The following is a 26,104-nucleotide window of genomic DNA, read 5'->3' on the forward strand; positions in this document are numbered from 1 at the left end:
ATTTCTGAGCAGACAGCCCAGGAGTAACCCCTGAGCACCGCCGGGTGTGACCCAAAAACCAAAAAGAAAAAAAACAAAAACAAAAACAAAAAAACAGTGAGTGCTTAAACTGGCCCAAGTAATTGATGTGTCCAAAAGGGCTGTTTACAGACAAGTTTCTGACTCTTACCTTTTAGTTCTATTCAGTGATCTTCAAATACTATATAAAATATAGAAAAGGGAAAATATTTTTTCTACCTAATATGAAGAGATCACAAAACTGTCTTAAAATACAAAGAAAATATTTTTATTTGTATAACAAAGACTCGCAGAAACGATGACATGAAAGTGAGCAGTTTATGCCAAGTCACAAATATGATAATAGGTTTTTTCCAGTCTCCCTTGATTCTATGTAGAGCATCTCTGGTATAACCCAACAATCTTAAACATGATGTATCCAGAAAGTTCATTTTCTTCCTTTAGTCCTCATTCTCTCGCTTTTTTTTCTTTTTCTTCTTCTTTTCTGTACTCTGCAAAGAATCACAGAATAATAATTTTTGTTTAAAAAGAGCTGTGAGGAAGCTCACCACAAAGAGTGATGAGTTTAGTTAGAGAAATAACTACATTTTGAACTGTCCTAATAATGAGAATGTATGAGGGAAATGGAGAGCCTGTTTAGAGTACAGGCGGGGGTCAAGTGGGAAGGAGGGAGACTTGGGACATTGGTGATGGGAATGTTGCACTGGTGATGGGTGGTGTTCTTTACATGACTGAAACCCAAACACGATCATGTATGTAATCAAGGTGTTTAAATAAAAAAAAAAAATACAAAAAAATCTAACCTGGAAAAAAAAAGAGCTGTGAGGGGCCGGTGAGGTGGCGCTAGAGGTAAGGTGTCTGCCTTGCAAGCGCTAGCCAAGGAAGGACCATGGTTCGATTCCCCGGCGTCCCATATGGTCCCCCTAAGCCAGGGGCAATTTCTGAGCGCTTAGCCAGGAGTAACCCTTATCAAAGGGGTGTGGCCCAAAAAAAACAAAAACAAGCGAACAGACCTGGGTTGATCTCCAGTTTCCCATATGGTCCCCCCAGCCAGGAATGATTTCTAAGTGTACAGGCAGAGTGCACAGGGTGTGACCCAAAAACAAAAACAAAACAGAAAAAAAGCTGTGGGGGCCGGGCGGTGGCGCAAGAGGTAAGGTGCCTGCCTTGCCTGCGCTAGCCTTGGACGGACCGCGGTTCGATCCCCCGGCGTCCCATATGGTCCCCCAAGCCAGGAGCAATTTCTGAGCGCATAACCAGGAGTAACCCCTGAGCGTCACCAGGTGTGGCCCAAAAACCAAAAAAAAAATAAGAAAAAAAGAAAAAAAGCTGTGAAAATGTTTTTCTTTTTTTGGAGTCACACTCGCAGCGCTCAGAAGTCAGGGGACCATATGGGATGCTGAGATTCAAACTGGGGTCTGTCCTGTGTTGGCCACATATAAGGCCTACTGCTTCTGAAAATTTTTCTTTTTATAACAGTAAATAGGGGGTCAGAGTGCTAGCACAGCATGTATGGCATTTGCCTTGCACACAGCTGACCTTAGTTTGGTCCTTCAAGCCTCCCAGGAGTCATTTCTGAGTTCAGGGCTAGGAACAACCCGAGTGTCACTGGGAGTATGGCCCCAAAGCAAAAACAACAACAACAAACAAACAAACAAAAAAACCCCAAATCAGGGGCTGGAGCAGTGGCACCACCTGTAAGGCATCTGCCTTGTGTGAGCTAGCCTAGGACAGACCTCGGTTCAATCCCCCTGCATCCCGTATGGTCCCCCAAGCCAGGAATGATTTCTGAGCGCATATCCAGGAGTAACTCCTGAGCATCACCAGGTGTGGCCCGAAAATCAAACCAAACCAAACCAACAAAAAAACCCAAATCAAACCAAGTAACAAAAAAAAACGTTGTAGTATAAAGGCAAGAGATCACAGTGGCTTAAGTTCAAACCCCCCAAACTACAAAAAAATAAATGCACACTGATTTTTCTCATCACTGGTTTTCAATAAAGCCAATTGCTGAATTACATAGAAATAAAACACAACCTCCCATCTCTGCAAACATATTAGTATTAAAAGCAAACATACAGTAACAACAGTTGTGCTGGCACATGCCTCTTCATCAGAAACTGGTTCTTCCTTTATGTGTTTCTTTTTGTCCTTTTTCTTCTTCTTTTTCATAGGTGTTTCCTCCTCTTCTACAACCATTGCTCCCTGCTCTTCATTCTCCTCCTCCTCTTCAACTGAATAGGATAAATGGCAAAGACACAACAATATCTAATTTTTTTAATCTACAAAATCTGTTCAGTTAAAAAATTTTCCTTTGAAAGGCCAGAGCAGCATTAATCACACTTGGTAAGCACTTACAATGGCCATATCTGGAAACAACTTAATTGTCCGAGATCAGATGAAGAGATAAACAACCTTTTTTGGTACATATTTGAACTGAAATACCATGTAGCTTTCAGGAAAAATAAAATCATGAAATGTTCTTATTCATAGAAATATATGGAGCATATTATGATGAGTGAAATGAGTCAGAGGGAGCAGAATACACGTAAAAACATTCTCACTCCTTTGTTAGATATAAAGGAAATATAAGATATTATGGCAAGAATAACCAGAGACAATATATAAGAATCAGGAGAACCAGTCATTGGGAGAAAGCTTGCCAACACTTGTGGAGCAATACTATTAGGACATAGAAGGAACCACTCTGACAGTGACAATGAAAAAAAAAAAAAAAAAAGGCCAGAGCACAACCACAGCAGGTGGAGCATTTGCCTTGCATAGGGCCCAACCAGGTCTGATCACTAGCATCCTGGGTTATCACCAGGCATCACCCCAAAACAAACACAATAATAAATCCTGTGGGGCCAGACATCTTGTACAGAAGGTAGGACTTCATTGCAAATGACCTGGCAGTTAAATTCCTGGCACTCCAGGTGTAACCCTTAAGTGCAGAGCAAAGAATAAGCCAAGTCCTGCTGTGTGTGGACCTCAAACACAGATACCAAAACATCCCTCCATTCTGATGAACTACCCAATGTGGAATGCTATCCTCAGAAAGCATCATAACCTAGGGGCCAGAGAAATAGCACAGTGGTAGGAAGTTTGCCTTGCATGCGGCTAACTCAGGACAGACAATTCCCGGCATCCTAATATGGTCCCCAGAGCCTGCCAGGAGCAATTTCTGAGTGCAGAGCCAGAAGTCAACAAAAGAAGCCAAACAAACAAAAAACCAGTAAGCATCATAACCTGATGTGACTTCCAGTCACATTTACCAACATAGTATTTGAAAAATCATTGGGGCTGAACAGTACAGCTTAAGGCATTTGCCTTGCACACGGTCAACACAGGACGAAGAGTGGTTAGAATCCTGGCATCCCTTATGGTTCCCCAAGCCTGCTAGGAGCTACTTCTAAGAGCAGAGCCAGGAGTAACCCCCAAGTGCAGCCAGGTGTGAACCAAAAACCAAAACCAAAAAAAAAAAAAAAAGAAGGGAGGGAAGGAGGAAAAAAGAAAACCCAGGGGGCCAGAGCAGTGGTTCAGTGTTGCAAGGGTGTTTGCCTTGCAAGTGGCTGACCTAGGACATCCCACATGGTCCCCCCAGCCAGGATCAATTTCTGAGTGCTTAGCCAGCAATAATCCCTGTGCATCACTGGGTGTGGCCCCAAACTCAAAAGAAAAAGAAAGAAAAAAAGAAAATGAAAACCACAAAGAAAAGAAACAATTAGAAGGGGTCAAAAGAAGGCTCCAAGGCTGGAGCAGGTACTAATGCAAGAAGCCTATTACCAGATTTAGGATACTGAGTACTACTGGGTAGGGCCCCAAACCACCACACAAAATTGGGACTTTAAGACATTTACGTAAATAACATGTCTTTATTAAAGAATGCAAACGACACTTTGAAAGCAACCCTCACCTTTAACTTTGATCTTGGGTTTTTTTGGCTTCTTCTCAACAACTTCCTCCTCTACATCCACCTCCTCTATCTTGCGTTTCTTCGAACAGGTCGGCAATGTGGAGTCACCGGAAGGATCATAAGTCTTTACTTCACTGCAAGGGTTAAAGTTTTAAAAAGATTCTCATAATGGGGCTGGAGTGGTGGTGCCAACTGCCTTGCACATGCTAGCCTAGGACAGACTACAGTTCAATTCCCCCGGTGTCCCATATGGTCCCCCAAGAAAGGAACAATTTCTGAGCACATAGCCAGGAGTGACCCCTGGGCATCACCAGGTGTGGCTCAAAAACCAAAACCCCACCCCTCATATACAGAATATTTGTGTCTCTTTATTGATTATATAAGATAGCAGTTCTCAAAAAGCCCAAATAGATTTTTTTTTTTTTGGTTTTTGGGCCACACCTGGTGTTACTCAGGGGTTACTCCTGGCTGTCTGCTCAGAAATAGCTCCTGGCAGGCACGGGGGGGACCATATGGGACGCCGGGATTCGAACCAACCACCTTTGGTCCTGGATCGGCTGCTTGCAAGGCAAACGCCGCTGTGCTATCTCTCCGGATCCCCAAGTAGCTTTATTGTAAAAAAAAAAAAAAAAAGGGGCCGGAGAGATAGCATGGAGGTAAGGCGTTTGCCTTTCATGCAGGAGGTCATCGGTTCGAATCCCGGCGCCCCATATGGTCCCCTGTGCCTGCCAGGAGCAATTTCTGAGCCTGGAGCCAGGAATAACCCCTGAGCACTGCCAGGTGTGACCCAAAAACCAAACCAAAACAAAACAAAACAAAACAAAAAAAAAAGCATATAAGGCCTTGCCTCCGCGCTATCTCTCCGGCCCCTGTGTGCTACAAATTTTAAGTATGCTATCACAGGAATATCTAAAATAGTTATTCTAAACAGGGCTGGGGTGACAGCACAGCAGGTAGAGCATTTACCTTGCAGGCGGCTGTCCTGGGTTCAATCCCTGGCACCCCATATAGCCACACCCCCAGAAAGCCAACAATTAACATTTAAATTTAAATTTGAAGAATTTCTCACCCATCCACCGCAAATGTACTCTCACCTTTTATGTTCATATTTTTCTGCTTTTGCTAAAGCTTTTCCTGTTCCACTTATTTTCCTTATCTAAAAGGAGAATAATAATTAGTAATTTTCTTGGGGGTAATCTCCTAAAAGTAGTTTATGAACTGATTTGAGAAGTAGCTTAACTGCCAATACTCTTTAGTACACATTAAGTTTTGGCAACTATTGGGGAAATCCAACAGCAAGCACAAAAATAATACCCAACAGTTCAGTAAATAGAATTATTTAGCACGAATAAACCGTTTCCTGTCGTCTGCTACCCCCACAGTTCTGCAGCAGGCAGGTGTTTCTTACCCCTCGGTCCTCCAAACTCCTTAACCTGGCCTCCAACTTGGCTCTGTTCTCAACGCCCATGGCAGAGCTGGAATCTTCGCCAAAAGCATCATACCGAATAGCTAGGGCAGTTTTGGCTGCCAGCATCCTAGAAATCTAACAGAACATAAAGGCTTGAGCCCTCAAATGATCTCCAGACTGGAATATAAAACCTTTGACATCAGAAAACCACCATTCTTACTAGTCATACAAGTGTTTCAAACCTGCATCACTTTGGTAGGGAAATGAATGCAAGTCACTGAAACTGATTCACACTATTATTCCAATGACATTTAAGTTTCTAGATATTATATCTAGGCCCATGGGGTTGCCCAAGCTCCCCCAAGTGTAGCATTTCTCTAGTAACATTCTTTCAAGTACTGACACACCCAGTGGTGCTCAGAGGGCAAAGGCAAGTGCTTCACCCCTGGCCCTGTGCACTAACAACTGTCAGTGTACAAAGTGGGACTGGGGAGGTGGGAGAGAAGAGCTGAACTTGGTAGTGTTCTGGGGTTTCTCCTGGCTCTGGATTAGGGGGTTCAGTCCTGGCAGGCTTAGGGAGCAATACAGGATGCTGAAGATTGAACCCAAGTCAGCCATGTGACTTCCCTCCTGCTGTATCCGGCCTTATAAAGTACTTTTTTTTTTTGGGGGGGGGGGTCACACCCAGCAGTGCTCAGGGGTTACTCCTGGCACCATGCTCAGAAATTGCTCCTAGCAGGCTTGGGGGACCATATGGGATGCTGGGATTCAAACCAATGACCTTCTGCATGAAAGGCAAATGCCCCACCTCCATGCTATTTCTCAGGCCCTACAAAGTACTTTTTTTTTTGGTGGTTTTTGGGTCACACCCGGCAGTGCTCAGGGGTTATTCCTGGCTCCATGCTCAGAAATTGCTCCTGGCAGGCACGAGGGACCATATGGGACGCTGGGATTCGAACCGATGACCTTCTGCATGAAAGGCAAGCTCTTTACCTCCATGCTATCTCTCCAGTCCCCCTACAAAGTACTTTTAAAGTAAAGGACTTAATAGTAGTGAAACTTTCGCATACTAAAAAGAAGGAAAAGAGGCTGTTGGGTTATCCTAAATTACTCACCTTCCCTTTGTGTTTGGGACTTGACTGGCCCACAAGTGAGGCATGATAAATGAGACCGTATTTTGGGGTATCTCGTCGGGACTTGAGGGCTCTAAAGAGGGCCTTTTCAGCGCCAAGAATCTGAACCGTTGAAGCTGCATGTTTGGCCAAATTCAAGAGAGAGCCTTCAAAGAAAAGCCATAGTTAGGAGGAGAGCAGTTCTAGCATCTACACGCCTCCCTCCTGTATGTTTTTCAGCACTAATCATAAGGTCTACCAGTCAACTCTATTTACATCGACAAAACAGAATACAGATTTTACCAGGTCTAAGTCACCTACTTCCTGCTTACTGCTGTTGGGTCCCAACATGGCTCTTAAGTGCTTCACGTGGCTACCCTTGAATAAAGCCTGAGCGAACTGCCAGGCAGCCCTGAGCCTGGTCTGTAGGCCCTTCCACACCCAAACCTCCAAGTATCTCAGAAGAGGTAGTGACTATAGATGCCTTCATTGACCACAAGGAAATCAGGCACCAACACATCATCATCATTGAACACTTGGTCCTTAGTCCTTATCCATAAACCACCCATTTCTATTAATTATCTAAAATGTCCTTAATATCTGTAGTTTAAAAAGGCAGGAGCAATTTCTGAGTGCAGAGCCAAGAGTAACCCCTGACCAATGCCAGGAAAGGGCCAAAAAAAAACAATAAATAAAAGGAGAAAACAACTCATTCTCTATTTCCATTCACACTATTAAATCCTCACCTGCATGAGCAATGAGCCGCGCTCCGACCAACTCTCCAACCATGACTGTGACATTCGGCGCAATGGCCATCATGCGATTCTGTAGGTACTCAAAGAGCTGAGTCCGATACTCAGAGATTTCGATCACCTGGCACAAAGAACAAAGAACAAGGAAGGAAGAAAGGAAGAAATGAAGGAGGGAGGGGGGGAGGGAGAGAGGGAGAGAGGGAGGGAGGGAGGGAGGGAGGGAGGGAGGGAAGGAGGGAGGAAGGAAGGAAGGAAGGAAGGAAGGAAGGAAGGAAGGAAGGAAGGAAGGAAGGAAGGAAGGAAGGAAGGAAGGAAGGAAAATAGTCAGAGACCCAGGGTTCAGAATTGAATCCTGGTCCCATGAGGAACACTGGACGGACCCTAAACCAAACCTAAAGAACCTCCAAGGAGCAGAATATGTTGCTTAGGGGTAAAGTGCATGAGGCACTGGGTTAAATGTACCTTTCAGTCCTCATTATGACAATGCTAACAAGGACCAAAGAGACAGAACAAACAGTTAGGGTGCTTGACTTGCATGTGGCCATCCTGGGTCCAACCCCAACATCCCATGTTTCGCTGAGCATTGCCAAGTTATGGCCCACCCACCAAAAAAGGCAATGCTAATAATAGTCCCCTTCAGTGTCTCTATCCCTGAGCAAATAAATCAAGATGGCATCAGATGAGGTAGTGACTGAACACCCTCATGTTTCCTTCTCAGGTAGGTACAAAGTGTAGGAATCATCACAGCCATCAGATTTCAGTGATCACTACTGTCAAAGTGACCATTGGTTGTCAAAGTCCCTGTACACTGTACCTGTGTGCACAGGTGCAGAATGTTACATATGTCTTCTTCCGAAACCTCCGTCCCCATGGAGATCTCAGCAGCCGCCTTCACTTCAGCCTCAACTTCCTCAGGCAAGATTTCAGAAAGTGTGGCCGAGGCATAATTCTTTCTGTCGCCTATGGAATGTTTGAACCGGGGAGAATCACTCTTCAGTAAGTTATATAAAAGTCCACCAAATAGTCAAAAAACATATATGCCATGAAAAGGATGCCTAAATAAAACAAAAGAATAAGTTTGGCCTAGTAGTCTTCCTATTATCAAGGCTTGATCTTTCACAGTAATCTCCCAATCTCCACACCTCTTCCCCACCAAAACAAAACAAACAAAACCCAAATTACACTTAGAAGACAAAAAGTACACCATGAAATAGGACCTACTACTATCTTAACATGTTTAACATATGCAGTTATAGTTATACGAAAGTTAAGGAGAGAGGACCAGAGAGGTAGCACAGCGGTAGGGCATTTGCCTTGCATGCAATCAACCTAGGCCAGACCCGGGTTGGATTCCCAGCATCCCATATGGATCCCCTGAGTCTGCCAGGCGCTATTTCTGAGCGCAAAGCCAGGGATAAGCCATGAGTGCAGCTGGGTGTGTCAAAAAAGAAAAAGAAAAGTTATGGAGATATTGGGGCCGGAGTGATGGCACAGTGGTAGGGACTTTGCCTTGTAGGTGCCTGGCCCAGGACAACCGCGGTTCAATCCTCCAGCATCCCACATCATCCCCCAAGTCAGGAGTGATTTCTTTCTTTCTTTTTTTTTTTTTGTGGTTTTTGGGTCACACTCGGCAGTGCTCAGAGGTTATTCCTGGCCCCAGGCTCAGAAATTGCTAATGGCAGGCACAGGGGAAAAAATGGGACAGCGGGATTCGATTTGAACCGATGACCTCCTGCATGAAAGGCAAAAGCCTAACCTCCATGCTATCTCTCTGGCCCCAGGAGTGATTTCTGAGTGCATAGCCAAGAGTACCCCCCTGAGTGTCAAGGGGTGTGCCCCTCCAAAAAAGTTAAGGAGAAACGGGGGTGGTAGTAGTCATTAACTCTCCCTCGTTTCCTGTTATTACTGCTAACAAAAACCTATAGAGGAGCTGGAGAGATAGTATAGCAGTAGGGCATTTGCCTTGCACGCAGCTAGCCCAGGACAGATGGTGGTGGTTCGATTTCCGTCATCCCATATGGTCCCCCAAGCCTGCCAGGAGTGACCCAAAAGCCAAAACAAACAAACAACAACAACAAAACATCCACAAACACCAATAGTATAGATTGCAGTACTTTTGAAGTGTTAATATATTCTAGGGAATCCCCACAATTCTTCTACATAAAACCTAGGGTTGATCAAGGCAAGCACCATAACCCTATCTCTCCAGTCCCCAAATCATCCATCAGGGAAAAAAAAAGCAAATGTTTCTGGGGCATCAAAATCCAAGTAATTACTGTTTCTGAAACCTGACATTAATTAGCATATCTATATTTCTAAAAATTAAGAAGTTACAAAAAAAATCTCTGTGATGTGTTTAAGGATAGAACTGTTAAATACATTACTACCAGTAAATAAAACTATAATGCAACTCACCAACTTTCTGTAGACATTTGCAATATGTTAAATTATCTGAAATAATTTTTCCTAATTCCGGGAAATGCCAGCCATACCACTCTCTACACCGCATTATGTAGTTGTTTAACTCTTTATCCAAGTCATCCAACAAGGCTGCAACAGATTTAAAACAAAAGTGCATCTTAATAGGAGTATGGTAAAAAAAAAAAAAAAAGAAGTATGGTAAAGTACACATAAAATTGACTGCTTTGGGGGCCCGGAGAGATAGCACAGCGGTGTATGCCTTGTAAGCAGCCGATCCAGGACCAAAGGTGGCTGGTTCGAATCCCGGTGTCCCATATGTTCCCCCCGTGCCTGCCAGGAGCTATTTCTGAGCAGGTAGTCAGGAGTAACCCCTGAGCATCGCCAGGTGTGGCCCAAAAACTAAAAAAAAAAAAAAAAAGACTGCTTTGTCTATTTTCTTTTCTTTTCTTTTTTTGGCTTTTGGGCCACACCCAGTGACACTCTGGCTATGCACTCAGAAATCACTCCTGGCTTGGGGACCATATGGGACGCCGGGGGATCGAACCGTGGTCTGTCCTAGGCTAGCGCTGGCAAGACAGAAACCTTACCTCTAGCGCCACTGCGCTGGCCCCTGCTTTGTCTATTTTCAATCATACATTTCAGTGGCACCATCATCACCCCAAACTGAAATCAGGTACCCATTAAATAATAATTCATTCCCATCTGCTCTGAAGTCCCAGTAACCTAGCCCCCTTTTCTTGGGATGGGAGATGGGGTGTTGGGAATCCCCTGTCAATGCTTAAGGGACCACTGGACTGGGGACTGAATCTGGATTTATGAGTTAAACGCCTTACCCACTGGGCCATCTCTTTGGCTTTGTATTTCTAAGAATTTGCCAATTCTAAGTATCTTACAAGTAGAATCACACATATCTCTAGGTTGGCCAAATCTTGCTTACTGACTTGCCAAGATTCCAAAATTTACCCACGTTTCTAACATATACTAGAAAATCCACCCTCTTTTATTTATTTTTTTGTTATTTGGGTCACCAAGCTTAGGGATTATTCCAGCAGGCTCAGAGAACCACATGGGATGCCGGGGATCAAACCTGGGCCCAGCCATGTGCAAGGCAAATGCCCTACCCACTGTACTATCACTCAGGCCCATCCTTTAAAAGGACCAAATGTTCTATTTTATGTATATGCCTCATTATGTTATCTATTTGTCTATGAGTAGTAATTTCAGTAGTTTCATGGTTGTGGCTAAGGGCCATACTAATTATAAGTAACTCAGTAATTGAGTACCTGCTCTAGTTCTTCTGGATATATACCAGAAATCCAACTAAGTTTTAAGTATGAAATTGTTATGGCTCAGATATTCTTTTAAAAACTACTTAATCAGGGGCCCAAGCGGTGGTGTGTAGCCTTGCCTGAGCTAGCCTAGGATGGATTGCAGTTTGATCCCATGGCGTCCCATATGGTCCCCCAAGCCAGGAGAGATTTCTGAGGGCATAACCCTTGAGCGTCACTGGGTGTGGCCCCAAAAAAAACAAAAATAAAAATAAAATAAAAAACTACTTAACTAGGGGCTGGAGAGATAGCACAGAGGCAGGGCATTTGCCTTGCACGCAGCCGATCCAGGACAAATGCTGGTTCAAATCCTGGCATCACATATAGTCCTCTGAGCCTGCCAGGAGTAACCCGAGTATCTTGAAGTGTGACCCAAAAACAAAACCAAAACAAACAAACAAAAAAAACCCAAATAAAACCTTACTGACAGAGGAGAATGACCACGTAAGACAAAACCAGTTTATATTATTTGTTTTGTTTTTGGTTTTTGGGCCACTCCCGCCGGTGCTCAGGGGTTACTCCTGGCTGTCTGATCAGAAATAGCTCCTGGCAGGCACGGGGGACCATATGGGACACCGGGATTCGAACCAACCACCTTTGGTGCTGGATTGGCTGCTTGCAAGGCAAACGCCACTGTGCTATCTCTCCGGGCCCTTTTTGTTTTTTGGACCAGTTTATATTAAGTGCATTAATTCACATTATTCCAACTAGCCAAAATAGAATCTTTCCTTTTTCTCTTTCGCAATTATAGATAAAATAAAGCTGAAGTGTACCATACTTACAGATTGCCTGAACAATCATTGTGTCCACCTTATCCGCACTGAATTTCAATCTATAGCGAGACAAACTGGGTAAAAGGGAAAAATAAATTACTAACATGAAATCCAGCACTTAACACCTTAAATTACACTTTTCTATCTTTGCATTTGATTTCTTTTCTACATTGGAAATAAGTTGATAATATGCAAAATCAGAAAGCATACATTTAAGAAGAAAACGCATCTTTCCTGCTAATCTCCATTATTACAAATGACAGTAAAGTGCTGTGATAAATGCAAATTTTACTAATGGCTCATATGACTTTTACAACATATTGATGCTTTATATACCAATTGCTGGGGGTGGGAGTATGCAACACCTGAATCCCTGAAACAATGTCATTCTAGATATGCCTTTACCTTCTAGATTTATTTCATTCTCCTGTGGTGGTGAGGAAAGCCTAGAAAGCAAGGAATGCTCAGGGCTCCAAAGACACAGCAGTGTCTGGGGATCAAGGTATGTGGAGGGATGAACTCTGGAGTCTGCACACCAGGCAACCCTAAGTTCTGTACATAAGGTTTCCTTTTGAGAGTCACAACCTGGGGATCACAAGCTGAGGGATTGAGCCTGGGACTCCAGCATGCACCCCAGTCCTGTAAACTGTGCCCCTGGCTCCTCTATAGAGGTTTCCTGTCCTTATTGGCGCATTTTTGTTGTGGGAGGGAGAGCTGTCAGAAAAATATTTAGCAATATGCATGGCCTGTACTGATTCTAACCTTGAATTTTGGCAACCAATGTTTATTAATTTAAAAAATGCTTAGGAGGGGGAGCCTAAGCTATCGCACAGCAGGGAAAGGGTGTCTGACTTGCACACAGCCAACCGGGTTCAATCTCCAGAGCACAGAAACAGAATAACCCAAGGGCCACCAGGTGTGGCCCCAAAACAAGACAAAATAAACCCTAAGGAAATTTAGGGCTGGGTAGACAGATTAAAGAGCTGGAGCACACGTTGGTTTCCAGACACTCCTGACACTGTTAAGGTCCCCAGTATGCTGCCTAGAACTATGCCTGAGTACAAAACAGAGTGGTCGTGGCACTTTGCAGGAACTAAACCCCAAATCAAACATTCCAATGCTATACACATTGCCAATGAATCCTACATGTAAGTCTCAGCTCAGTTTTGATATTGTCTCTCTTTTTAAAAATACTGATTTTGGGGGCCGGGTAGGTGGCGCTGGAGGTAAGGTGTCTGCCTTGCAAGCGCTAGCCAAGGAAGGACCGCGGTTCGATCCCCCGGCGCCCCATATGGTCCACCCAAGCCAGGGGCGATTTCTGAGCACATAGCCAGGAGTAACCCCTGAGCGTCAAACGGGTGTGGCCCAAAAAACCAAAAAAAAAAAAAAAAAAATACTGATTTTGGGGAGGGGTGTTTGGGCCACACCTGGTGATGCTCAGGGTTACTCCTGGCTTTGTGCTCAGAAATCGCTCCTGACTTGGGGGAATACTTACTAGCATTATAAAGCAACAGAGTAAAGCACATAAAACACCTATGGGGACATTGTCGGCCTGGGTTCCATCCTTGGCACCATATTATACTTTCCAAACTCCACATAGAGTGATCCCTGAGCACAGAGCCAAAAGTAAATGCTGAGCTCCATGGGCTGTGGCCAAAAGAAAAGCAACCAAATTTAAAACAATCCCCCCCCCCCAAAAAAAAAAAAACAAAGCAGAGAAGACCAAGAATTCTGGAGCCAGAGCGATAGCACAGCAGTAAGGCAATTGCCTTGCACAGATGACCCAGGATGGACCCAGGTTCAACCCCCAGCATCCCATATGGCCCCCTGAGCCTGCCAGGAGCAGATTTTTGAGCGCAGAGCCAGGAGTGTGTCCAGGTGTGGCTCCAAAACCAAAACCAAAAAAAAAAAAAGTGGGGGGATTATAAGGGTTGACACTGGTGGGGAGAACATGACTTATGAGACTGGAAAATGGTCAAAGGGCCGAGGGCATACTCAGTGAGAGCCAACACATTACTCTGTACCTGCCACTTGTCCCTTCAAAACTGCCAGGAGTGCCCCTTTCCCCTACAATAAGAAAACAGGAACAGAGCAATAGTGCACGTAGGGCGCTGAGACTGTGCACAGCCAACCTGAATTTGATCACTGGCCCCCATAAATCCTGTACAGAACCAGGAATAACCCCTAAGCTTTGCAGAGTGTGGCTTAAAAACATTTGTTTAAAAAGAAAAAACATGAGAACAAGTATGATCCTGATGAGTTTGAGTTTATCTTCCCAATACTGACTGGTTTGTCAAGGAAAGGAGCAACACATCATTTGTTAGTATGTTCAGAGCAAGGCTACAACAATGAACTGAGTTTACCTGTGTGCCAAACCAAGACACATAGCTGCCATTTCCCGAGGCTCAACCCCAGGGATTAACCCATCCATCTGGGAACGGATTCCTCTCATAAGCTCATTAACAACAGGACTGTGGATACAACTCAGATTCAGCTTTTCCTGAAACAAATACATTTGGATTAGAAATAAAAAATAGGGCCGGAGAGATAGCATGGAGGTAAGGTGTTTGCCTTTCATGCAGAAGGTCATCAGTTCGAATCCGGCTTCCCATATGGTCCACCGTGCCTGCCAGGAGCAATTTCTGAGCATGGAGCCAGGAGTTTCCCCTGAGCACTGCCGGGTGTGACCCAAAAACCAAAAAAAAAAAAAAAAAAAAAAAAAAAAAAAAAAAAAAATAAAAAATAATTTAGAAATTAGAAATAAAATAATTTAAATGTTACAACACATCTTAAATAGACATGCCCCCATAAAATGCAGTTTCCAGTGTTTGATGGAAAAATTGACAACTGACCTAAGTATCCTACAGTATGAAACAAATGCCAGAGCAACAGTATAACAGGCAGAAGTTTGCCTTGCCTGCAGCAAACTAGGATTCAATTACCAGCCTCACATATGGCTCCCTGAGCCCTGCACAAAGAGAACTAGGAATAAGCCCTAAGGAAAAACAAACAAACAAACCCAAACCCCAAACTTGAATGGTGATGATGTGCTGGGAAGTCAAGGTGCCCAAGAGTGTAGCAGAGCCAGCTGGAACCCCAGCACGAAAAATGGCCACAAGTACCACCAGCTTCCAGACCTGAGCATAAGACAGCAAAAGTCCATAAGCACTGTGGTAACTATGCTAATTTGAACCCCTAAATAAATAAGTTACACAGACTTTGATCAATCGTACTAGATAGGGGACTGAACAACAACAAAAAACAAGTTCAGGAGCTGTATTCAGCCATCAAAAACTTTGTAAATTATGGTAAACTAAAATAATCTTAAAAAAAAAAATTCGGGGTAGGGGGAAAGACAGCATGGAGGTAGGGTGTTTACCTTGCATGCAGAAGGATGATGGTTTGAATCCCAGCATCCCATGTGGTCCCGCGCGCCTGCCAACTCCTGAGCGCTGCTGGGTGTGACCCAAAAACCAAAAACCCAAAAAAGAAAAGTTCAGGGGTAGGAGCCAAAGTACAGCAGGCAGGATTTGCCTTGCATGTAAGCTGATGGCTTGTGTACCACCTGGTACGCCAAAAGAATTTTTTTTCACATACTTCAAATAGGATAATTCTGATCTTCAGATTCATTTTTTTCACTTTGCAATCTATTTGTTACTCTTGATATAAGCCCACTATTTTAGTTTATCAAAATCAAGTGTTTGACACAAAGTTACATACATAAAATCAATTGATGGGGGGAACAGATATACATAGTCAGCAGTGCTTCGGTGTATTTTCCTCTTTAACAGGAAATCATAGAACAGGGACCGACCTCCTACCCTCTTCCCAATACACAACATTGCATTAACAATCACGGATCTATGGGGCCAGAGAGATAGCATGAAGGTAAGGCGTTTGCTTTTCATGCAGAAGGACGGTGGTTCGAATCCCGGCATCCCATATGGTTCCCGCCAGGAGTAAACCCCCCTCATCAAAGCTGGGTGTGACTCAAAAACAAACAAACAAACCACAATTGGGGATCTGGGGCCGGAGAGAGAGCATGGAGGTAAGGCATTTGCCTTGCATGCAGAAAGAAAGTGGTCCGAATTCAGGCATCCCATATGGTCCTGAGCTTGCCAGGAGCGATTTCTGAGCATAGAGCCAGGAGTAACCCCTGAGTGCTGCTGGGTGTGACCCAAAAATAAAAAAAATATATATATATAAATAAAAATAAATAAATATTTTGTGAGGCTGGAGCAATAGCACAATGGGTAGGGTGTTTCCCTTGCACATGTCTGAACAGGACCTGGGTTCAATCCCAAGCAACCCATATGGTCACCTGCCTGCTCTGAGAGCAGAGCCAGGAGTAACCTGAGTGCCACCAGGTGTGGCCCCAAAACCAAAATAAAAAAAATTTTTTTTTTGCTATATATTTAACAAGTGCTGAAAGCAATTATAGCTTGGAGTGTTTCTGGATTGCATAACTTAGAAAACAACTTGCTGGCATGACCATGTGGCCAATATTCCCTTGGAAAACTTTTATAGGAGGCAAGGAAGCAAACCCTAATTTTACCTTTATTACCCCTCCCAGTTTAGCATCAGCTACAGCCAAGGGTTCATGGGCTTCTTTGACTATTTTCTTCAGAACTCTCTTCAGCTGCTTATTGATTTTACCCTCCATCAGAGCTGTGAACGCTTTTCAGGAAAAAGAAAAAACAAGGGTCAACTCTGAAAACTTTCATTCAGACAGCAAACTCTTAAGCTTCATTTAACATTACCTCTGAAGTAGTAGTGAACATGCTCTACAAATCACATATTTCAGTCTCATTTCATTTCCTACCCTCTGCTCCAGAGCTTAAGTCAAGTCAATCACTCCTTCCCTGCGGCCCCCAGAACCTTCAATGGAAATCAGAGCCAACTCCAAAAGTGTTAAGAGTATTTCTCTGAAGGTTCAAATGCACTCAAGGATACTTTCCATGCAGAAATGATCTTGACTAATTCCTTAATTCTAAATCTATCTGTTCCTTGTCTATCAAGTTTTACTACCAAAGCAGCTTTTTTTTTTTTTTTGGGTGGGGGGGGGTCACACCAGGAGGCACTCAGGGATTACTCTTGACTCTGCGCTCAGAAATTGCTCCTGGCAGGTACAGGGACCATATGGGATGCCAGGATTCAGACCAGTCCATCCTGGATGGGCATCATGCAAGGTAAATGCCCTACCGCTGTGCCCTCTCTCAGGCCCAGTATCATGCTGGCATATTTCGCAAGACAATGATTTTCTTCTGTGGTTGATAGCCAACATTATCTGGGCCTATCAAATCCTAGCCAATTTCAGCCATCTTCCTTTTCTTTTCTTTTTTTATGGTTTTTGGGTCACAGCCAGTGGTGCTCAGGGTTTACTTCTGGCTCTTCTCTCAGAAATCACTCCTAGGAAGGCACAGGACCATATGGGATGTTAAGATGTTCTTGATGTTACCTTATTTTCAAATCAACATGGTTATAAAACAAAATTCAAGCACTTAAAACATAATGATTGGGGCCGGAGAGATAGCATGGAGGTAAGGCATTTGCCTTGCATGCAGGACTGTGGTTCGAATCCCGGCATCCCATATGGTCCCCCGGGCCTGCCAGGAGCGATTTCTGAGCATAGAGCCAGGAGTAACCCCTAAGCACTGGCAGGTGTGACCCAGAAACCAAAACAAAAAACAAAAATCATAATGATTGGGACTGGCGAGGTGGCGCTAGAAGTAAGGTGTCTGCCTTGCAAGCGCTAGCGTAGGACAGACAGCGGTTCGCTCCCCCGGCGTCCCATATGGTCCCCTCAAACCAGGGGCAATTTCTGAGCGCTTAGCCAGGAGTAACCCCTGAGCACTGGCAGGTGTGACCCAAAAACCAAAAACCAAAAAAAAAAAAAAAAAAAAAAAAAAGGCAAAAAAAAATAATGATTAGGATTTTGTATTGGATCTTATTTTCCTTCACAATTAAAAAATGTCTGGACCTTGGGGCAGAGAGATAGCACTGTGGTAGGGCGTTTGCTTTGCATGCAGCCAACTCAGGAGACTGGTTCGATTTGTGATTCCTGGCATCCCACATGTTCCCCAGAGCCTGTCAGGGGTGATTTCTGAAAACAGAGCCAGGAGTGACCCCTGAGTGCTGCAGGGTGTGACCAAAAAAAAAAAAAAAACAAAAAAAAACTTCTGGGCCGGAGCTGGGTTCAATCTCCAGTATCCCATAGGGTCCCTGAGCCTGCCAGGAGTGATTTCTGAGCACAGAGCCAAGAGTAACCAGAGCTCTGCTAGGTGTGGCCAAACAAACACAAAGAAAAGAAAACCTTCTAAAAACTTATTAGACTTGGGGCCGGATAGTATGGAGGTAAGGCATTTGCCTTTCATGCAGAAGGATGGTGGATAGAATCCCGGTACCCCATATGGTTCCCTGTGCCTGCCAAGGGCAATTTCTGAGCATAGAGCCAGGAGTAACCCCTGAGCACTAAAGGGTGTGACCAGAAAACCAAAAACCGAAACAAACAAAAAAACCCAAAACTTCTTAGACAAGTACCTACTGATACTAAACCAAGTTAATAAACTACCACTGTTAACTATGAGTAATTAAAAGAATGTATGTCGGGGCCGGAGAGATAGCATGGAGGTAAGGCGTTTGCCTTTATGCAGGAGGTCATCGGTTCAAATCCCGGCGTCCCATATGGTCCCCTGTGCCTGCCAGGAGCAATTTCTGAGCCTGGAGCCAGGAATAACCCCTGAGCACTGCCGGGTGTGACCCAAAAACCACCAAAAAAAAAAAAAAATGTATGTCATCCATACTAAATCATTTAAAGCAGGACTGTTTTTGAGAGAAAACAACCAACCAAAAAACCAAACAAACACCACAACCAAAAAACCAAATTCTTTCTCTAACACCTTTATAAGAGTGCCGTTCTGAAATAAAGCTGAAAAGGACACCCGGAGAACTGCTTTATCAGCACTCCAACTGTGACTACTGGTTTCTTGGCCCTTCTTTTGGATTAAAATGTTAAGAAAGCTGTGTACTAGACCAGCACTTATCTTCCCAGGGACATACAGCCCCGTGTGGGGCCCAGGCAAAGGGACCCAAGTTAAAACTGCTTCAATGGGGGTCACAACACAAGACTAGGGCCAATAAGTGGACTGGGATATGCGTGTGTCATATAAAGGAAACAAACAGATGAGAAGGGGCCACAGTGGGAAAAGCCAAGAAACACTGTACTCGACTACATTACCTTAGGCCCTTGTTGAACAGCATTTACTAAACTGTGCTCCAGCATTACACTGTTGGTTTCCACAGGGACATCAACCATTTTTCACCTCTCCTCTCACAGGAGAAAACCAGCCCTATGGTGAAAAAAGCTAACTCTATGTTGTCTCAGTGGTAGTGACGAATTTGAGTTAGATCACTTAAATTCAGTTCCAAAAAGAATACATCACAGACAACATTGAGTAAGATTAACTCAAGCAACTGAAGCAAACAATTTTAATAAAGAAAATCAATAAGCAAGATTATAAACAGATTTAAAAAGTCTGGCTTTACCTGCTAATGCTTCTGCTGTATCTTGAAATTTCTCAAAATGCTTTAGCTTTACTCTAGAATTAAAAAAAAGGGGGGGAAGTTATGGTATTATCTTGATTCTGCAAACATCTTATGCTGAGTAATAAAGAGAGGTTGAATTTGTTTCTAGGGGCCGGAGAGGTGGCGCTAGAGGTAAGGTAAGCCTTATTAGCGCTAGTGTAGGACGGACCACGGGCGTCCCATGTGGTTCCCCCAAGCCAGGAGCAATTTCTGAGCGCATAGCCAGGAGTAACCCCTGAGCGTCAAAAGGGTGTGGCCCAAAAACCAAAAAAAAAAAAAAAAAAGATTGTTTCCAAAGCATGCACAAGACATTTTGCTTTCACAGGGTATTAACCTGCAAAGTTAGGTCTTGTAAGAGTTTCTCTCAATGTTAAGCTTATCCTTGCATTAATTTTTTGAAGAAAGTTGCAGACTAAAAGAAATTTCGTTCACTTAAGAGTGTGGCCCCCTCAAAAAAAAAAAAGTCCTGCAAGTTCTCAGTATGTTCCCATGCTTTCAAAAGCTGAATCCTTGAGGAAAAGATGGCACCTTATACCCCCAAACTCTCTCCCCAGTTTCACTAAGCACCTTAACTCCTGTGCTCTCTCCAGTTCTACAATTCAGAACTATTTACGTTAACTCACTGTTGTCTCAGTGGTAGTGACGAACTGTGCAATCAATCATTTTTCTCTCAGTTCCAAAATACATCATCGACAACAATGAATCAGCGCGGTGAGCTGAGCTAAATTAGTCTTCTTTCTGCTGTATCTCCAAGGGTATTTTTTTGGTCACACCTGGCAGCGCTTAGGGGTTACTCCTGGCTCTACGCTCAGAAATCGCTCCTGGCAGGCTCAGGGAACAATATGGGATGCCGGGATTTGAACCACCGTCCTTCTGCATGCAAGGCAAATGCCCTACCTCTATGCTATCTCTCCACCACCACCCCCACTATTCTCTTTCCCCTCACCTCTTTCTAAATAAGTTTAAATAAAAGCTATCTTGCTTGGGGCCAGAGTGATAGTGCAGGAAGGGTGTTTGCATTGCATGTTGCCAACTCAGGTTTGATCCCAGCATTCCAAGGGTCATATGGTCCCCCAACCCTGCCAGGAGTATTTTCTGAACACAGAGCTAGCAGCCATCCCTGAGCATTGTTAGGCTGTATGGGTGTGGCAAAATAACCCAAAACATACACATATGTGTAAGGACACAAAAAACATGATCGTGGGGCCAGCAGTAAGGCATTTATTTGCCTTGCACATGGCCGACCTAGGAACAGACCTGGGTTCTATCCCTGGCATCCCATATGGTCCCCTGAGCCTGGGGATAAGCCCGTATAAGGCAAATGTCCTGTCTACTGTATGAGGATAGCAGCAACTTATTGGAATCACACTGACAGATGTGAGAGGCATGTGCTCTACATGTGGTCTACCATTTGAGTGATCTTCCTGGCTCCAACAACTGTATTTTACTTGTTTTAAGCAAAATTTATTTGGGAATGATAATGTTTATCATGACCATCTCTTAAGCCAATCTAATTATCTTCCTTTTGTATTCTAAGCACTATCAAGATTTTAAAAGGTCCCTTGGCTCTATACATATAATTGAAATGAATTATGTCTACAATCCTAAGGAACTGTATGGTCCTTTCTGGGTTCTACTCTCAAAATGAACTTGGAGGTTTAGCAGGTAATTCACAGATGGTGAAGTAACCGTCTTGACCCTGTGTAGCTGAAAAAAGTCAACCTCTTCATTTGGTTCCCCAAGCCTCACCGGGGGTGAGCTCTAAACACAGCCAGGCGTGGCCCCCCGAAAAAAAAACAAAAACAAAATAATCCACCCCCCAAAATCAATCAGACATAGTACAAAGGGTAAAGAACTTGCCTGGCATAACCCTGGTTTGATACCAGGTACCACATAAAGCCCCATAAGCCTAGCTAGGAGTGTCTGATTTCTGAGCACACACGGAGCCGGAAGTAATATTAGAATACAATCAAATGTAGCCCCAAAGCAAAAGATCAGTTAGCAATCTAAGTTTTGGGGCCACAGCAGCACTTAATGATTGCTCTTAGTAGTACTCTGGGGACAAAGTAGTACTAGAGATCAAACCCAGGTATCAAGGCAAGCACACTAGGTCCTTTAGTTATCTGGCCATCCCTGACATTTAATACTTTTTGTTTTGTTTTAGGGTCACACCCGGCAGCGCTCAGGTGTTACTCCTGGCTCTATGCTCAGAAATCGCTCCTGGCAGGTTCCGGGGACCAACTGGGATGCCGGGATTCGAACCACCTTCCTTTTGCATGCAAGGTAAATGCCTTATCTCCATGCTATCTCTCTGGCCCCTGACATTTACAACTTTTAACAAAATTAAAAGTATAAAAATTGGGGCCGGCGTGGTGGCACTAGAGGTAAGGTGTCTGCCTTGCCAGTGCTAGCCTAGGACGGATGGCGGTTCGATCCCCCAGTGTCCCATATGGTCCCCCAAGCCAGGATTGACTTCTGAGCGCATAGCCAGGGGTAACCCGAGCGTCACCGGGTGTGGCCCAAAAACCATAAAAAATATAAAAATTTATACTTGGGGCCTGAGCGATAGAACAGCGGGTATGGCGCTTGCCTTGCACGTGCTCGACCTGAGTTCGGTCACCGGCATCCCACATGGCCCCTGAGCATGCCAGAAAGGCGTCCTGAGTAGGTGGTTAAAAAAAAAAAAAAAGACCTGGTCCGGAGAGATAGCACAGCGGCGTTTGCCTTGCAAGCAGCCGATCCAGGACCTAAGGTGGTTGGTTCGAATCCTGGTGTCCCATATGGTCCCCCGTGCCTGCCAGGAGCTATTTCTGAGCAGACAGCCAGGAGTAACCCCTGAGTACCACTGGGTGTGGCCCCCCCCAAAAAAAAAGAGACCCAAAAATGTATACTCAACTCACTTTATAAAATAAATGTTGAAGGCTAGAGCATTAGCACAGTGGGGAGGGCGTTTGCCTTGCATGTAGCCAACCAGATTTGATCCCAGGTTTCCAATACAGTTCCCTGAGCTTGTTTTTAATGATTTCTGAGTGCTGTCTGGTTGGGGGTACTAACAATCTAATCTCAATTAAAGATAAACGAATTGAGGCCAGAGAGATAGCATGGTGGCAGGGCATTTGCCTTGCTTGCATGCAGGACGATGGTTTGAATCTCAGCATTCCATATGGTCCCCGAGCCTGCCAGGAGTGACCCAAAAACAAACAAAAAAAAGATAAATGAATTGAAATGGGGACAATCCCAATAATTTATCTAGCAATCAGGCTCATGCAATTATTCCTGAAATAGATACACATTCCTAAAATAGGTCAAGTACTTACAAGTTATTAATGGGGGGGGGCATTTTAAAAACAAAACTAAAAATAGCAAAAACATCTTACGTTAACTGCTAAATTAGTTTCAAAATTACTTACATTTTATTTGCTTTGTCTGGAGTTTCAAATTCTTTCCACAAACTATCAACCTCTTGAAGTTTCTTTTCATTGAGAACCTGTGATAAAGAATTTAGATAACTTTAATTTCCAATACAACCATACATGCAAAAACAGTGGAAGCTATTTTAATAAACCAGCATTCTTTTTCATTTTCAAGCAACTGAAATCAAATTTAGGGGCACATGCTTTAACACTAGGATACACCCCTCCCAACCTTGAACAAACCAGTTTTACTTTTCTTCAACTGGTGGGCTTGGAGGATCATAGAATGCTTTGGATAAAACCTAGGTCAGCTGCATGCCAGGCAAATGCCCTATCCCCAGTACTATTGCTCCTGTATCTAAATCGTTTTCCTTCTCCTGGTCATATTTTTAGCCCACTTACTAACTGGAAATGAAACTTCAGTCTAATTGATGAAATTCTTTATTTTTCCTTTTAGTTTTTTTTTGGATCACACCTGGTGGCGCTCAGGGGTTACTCCTGGCAGGCATGGGGGACCATCTGGGATGCCAGGATTCGAACCACTATCAGTCCTGGATCAGCTGCATGCAAGGCAAATGCCCTACCACTGTGCCATCTCTGAGGCCCTGATAAATTTAATTATGATTCAATTACCAAGTATAGTACATAGCTACCAATAGCAATGATATACTGCTTTCCAGACCTAATACTGAGATGTGTACGATCTTACAGATATTTTATATTTATGGTTTTGATGATAAAGTTTAAAGTTCTAGGGGACTAAAGAAATAATATAGCAGGTAGGGGATGTGGGAATGTGGCAGGTTCAATCACTGACATCCCATATGATCTCCAGAGCACCACAAGAGTAATCTGACTGCAGAGTGAGGAGAAACGTGGGGTGTGCCCTTTTTAAAGCAAAGACCTAAAATATGGAGATTCCTCAAAAAACCAGAAACTGACCTCCCATATGATCCAGCAATACCTCTCCTAAGGATATACCCTAGGAACACAAAAATGCCCTCTGCACATGTTTATTCATTGCAGCGCTATTTACAATAGCCAGAATCTGAAAACAAACCCAGATGCCTGACAACAGTTGAGTGGCTAAAGAAACTGGTACATGGGGGCCAGTGAGGTGGCGCTAGAGGTAAGGTGTCTGCCTTGCAAGCACTAGCCAAGGAAAGACCGCGGTTCGATTCTTCCCCCTACACAAACAACTCGACCTCAAGAGGATCACCACCAGGCCGCAGTCCCTCGCTGGGTTCAAACTGAAAACGGCAAGAGGCGGCACGGTCTGTGCAAAAGCAACCAAAATGTTTCAAAGCCTCAAGTGCTCAAATCGGAAGAAGTCTTGCACAAGTCTCCGCAAAAGTCCTCTTCTCTTCCCAACCAACCATCACTGACGGCACCAACTTACTAAAACCAAAACCCACCTTCAATCCACTTAGTTCTACTTTAAAAAAAGATATTTTTCTGGAGGGAGGGAAGAAGAGGCTGGTTCAATCCCGGGCACCCTTCTAGGGTTCCCCCAAACATCAAGAAAGTCCTCTCCTTGGCTCCGGAGCGATAGCACGTCAGGCAAGGCGTTTATCTTGCACGCGGCCGACCCGGATTCGTTGCCCCGCATTCCACAAGTTCCAGCGAGCCAGCCCGGAGTGATCGCTGAGCGCCCCCGGGTGTGGCCCAACCACAGCTCCCCCACACAGAAAAAGCAGCATGTCCTCTGCACAGTCAGGAGTAAGCCCTGAGCACTGCGGGGTGTGGACCTACGTTGGAAGAAAAAGAGCCCTGGATCTTTCCCTCTCCGTCCACCTCATGATGCGGACCTCGGACCAAGTGAGCACTGAACCATGGAGCCTAATTGAATTGGAGCCCGAGAGATACCCTGGAGGGAGTGCGTTTGTTTGCTTGGCCTGCGGAAGGACGGCGGTTCGAATCCCAGCAGCGACTTCTGAGCGCAGAGCGAGGAGGAAGCGCCGAGCGCCGCCGCACGCGACCCGAAGACCAAAAACAGTTTTTGACTAAATAAACAGGAAGAACCAAGACTTGGACTGCTGGCACCACCTGCAAAGCCCGAGCAGAGCCCGCGCCCCTCTGCAGCCTGCACGCACCTTCTGGGCCCCGAAGGGAGCCACGTGCTCCCAGGAAACAAGACGCCTCCCCCGGTGCAGACCAGACCACCGCGTTCCCCAGCGCAGGGCCCCGGAGCCGCTCCCTCGCTCCGAGCCCGGGTCCGACTGCGTGTGCATCCCGCCCCGACCCCGCCGGCGGACGCCCGAGCTCCGGGCCTTACCTTAAAGATGGCGTAGCCCACGGACGTCTCGAACAGCACCAGCATGGTCAGGCCGGATCAGGGCGAGCGCCGCCCGTCGCGAGCTCAAGCCGCTGGGGAAGAACGGAAAGATTTTTTTTTTTTCTTTGCGGGCTCGCCCAAAGGCCCGCGCGCGCCGCCGCGAAGACCCCAAACCACGTTGCGCTCGCCAAGCCGCGCTCCGCGGGGTGCGCAACGTGCCCGAAGCAGCCGCCTCGCAAAGGATTCTGGGGCGTTACGTCACTTCCAGCGGCGCCCGGAACACGTGACGTTCCCGCCGCGCCAGGGGGCGGGGCGAAGACGGAGAGGCCGAAGATTATCGCGGGGTTTCAGAAGATCGTGAAGTCTTATGTTGTGCCTTGTGGGGTTTTTTTTGGTTTTTTTTTTTGGAGGGGGTGCCCCTTTTTTCTTCTTTTTAAATAAAATTTTTTTATTTACTCAACTGATTTACAGTTACTTGTAGCCAGTTGACTTTTAGGGATATAATATTTCTTCTTTTTGGACGGGGATATAATGTTTCAATACCAGGCCTACCACCAGTGTCCCCTACTCCACACCTACCTCTGCCTCCCACCATGACAGCACTTTGTCAAGTTCGATGTGCTAGGGTCTGGAGTCTGGAATAAGAATGGGCTCTCTGATCAACAGAATAGAACCAAATACCCAGGGACAAAACCCAATATAAAGATATAGTTAATTTTTGATAAAGAAGCTGAGAACACGAAATGGACTAAAGATTGACTCTTCAATGAATGATTTGGGAAAAATGAATAACTTGTGCAAGAAATTAAAACTCAATCCAGGGGGACAGAGACATACCATGGAGGTAAGGCGTTTGCCTTTCATGCAGAAGGTCATCAGTTCGAATCCTGGCATCCCATATGGTCCCCCGTGCCTGCCAGGAGCAATTTCTGAGCATGAAGCCAGGAATAACCCCTGAGCACTGCCGGGTATGACCCCTCCCCCCCAAAAAAAAACACCTCGATCCATACCTCATATTTTATTAATTTTTTATTTTGAATTATCAGAACAAAAGATGCAAAGAAAGAGGACAAGGTAAAGTTACAGTGGAAGGACAATCAGCCA

General features: G+C 44.7%; 1 protein-coding gene and 4 non-coding genes across 7 annotated transcripts in view; all 5 read right to left on the minus strand.

Annotated features, from left to right (window-relative positions):
- Positions 1 to 448: 448 nt before the first annotated feature.
- NOP58 (NOP58 ribonucleoprotein) overlaps positions 449 to 26,104 on the minus strand; it is a 507,450-nt gene continuing 481,794 nt past the window's right edge. For 2 of the 3 annotated variants that reach the window (XM_049773252.1, XM_049773251.1), the window contains exons 2-15: positions 22,723 to 22,801; positions 19,274 to 19,326; positions 16,284 to 16,405; positions 14,092 to 14,228; positions 11,738 to 11,802; positions 9,622 to 9,756; positions 8,021 to 8,166; positions 7,201 to 7,327; positions 6,458 to 6,621; positions 5,343 to 5,477; positions 5,029 to 5,090; positions 3,935 to 4,068; positions 2,098 to 2,252; positions 449 to 509 (exon numbers count right to left, since the gene is read on the minus strand). In XM_049773252.1, coding sequence (XP_049629209.1) covers positions 459 to 509; positions 2,098 to 2,252; positions 3,935 to 4,068; positions 5,029 to 5,090; positions 5,343 to 5,477; positions 6,458 to 6,621; positions 7,201 to 7,327; positions 8,021 to 8,166; positions 9,622 to 9,756; positions 11,738 to 11,802; positions 14,092 to 14,228; positions 16,284 to 16,391 — 1,419 coding nt within the window. In that variant the 5' untranslated portion in view covers positions 16,392 to 16,405; positions 19,274 to 19,326; positions 22,723 to 22,801 and the 3' untranslated portion in view covers positions 449 to 458. Of the gene's footprint in view, positions 510 to 2,097; positions 2,253 to 3,934; positions 4,069 to 5,028; positions 5,091 to 5,342; positions 5,478 to 6,457; positions 6,622 to 7,200; positions 7,328 to 8,020; positions 8,167 to 9,621; positions 9,757 to 11,737; positions 11,803 to 14,091; positions 14,229 to 16,283; positions 16,406 to 19,273; positions 19,327 to 22,722; positions 22,802 to 25,000; positions 25,122 to 26,104 lie in introns of those variants that run through there. The other variant, XM_049773250.1, reaches the window with a different exon arrangement.
- Positions 6,908 to 6,990, minus strand: LOC126010262 (small nucleolar RNA SNORD11). The gene has a single exon (XR_007496361.1). It is a non-coding gene; the product is annotated as a small nucleolar RNA SNORD11 (small nucleolar RNA).
- Positions 7,874 to 7,959, minus strand: LOC126010264 (small nucleolar RNA SNORD11B). Its single transcript, XR_007496363.1, has one exon. It is a non-coding gene; the product is annotated as a small nucleolar RNA SNORD11B (small nucleolar RNA).
- On the minus strand, positions 19,097 to 19,183 carry LOC126010243 (small nucleolar RNA SNORD70). The gene has a single exon (XR_007496345.1). It is a non-coding gene; the product is annotated as a small nucleolar RNA SNORD70 (small nucleolar RNA).
- On the minus strand, positions 19,931 to 20,015 carry LOC126010244 (small nucleolar RNA SNORD70). The gene has a single exon (XR_007496346.1). It is a non-coding gene; the product is annotated as a small nucleolar RNA SNORD70 (small nucleolar RNA).

The sequence above is a fragment of the Suncus etruscus genome, chromosome 5 (genome assembly GCF_024139225.1).
Source record: "Suncus etruscus isolate mSunEtr1 chromosome 5, mSunEtr1.pri.cur, whole genome shotgun sequence".
NCBI lineage: Eukaryota > Metazoa > Chordata > Mammalia > Eulipotyphla > Soricidae > Suncus > Suncus etruscus.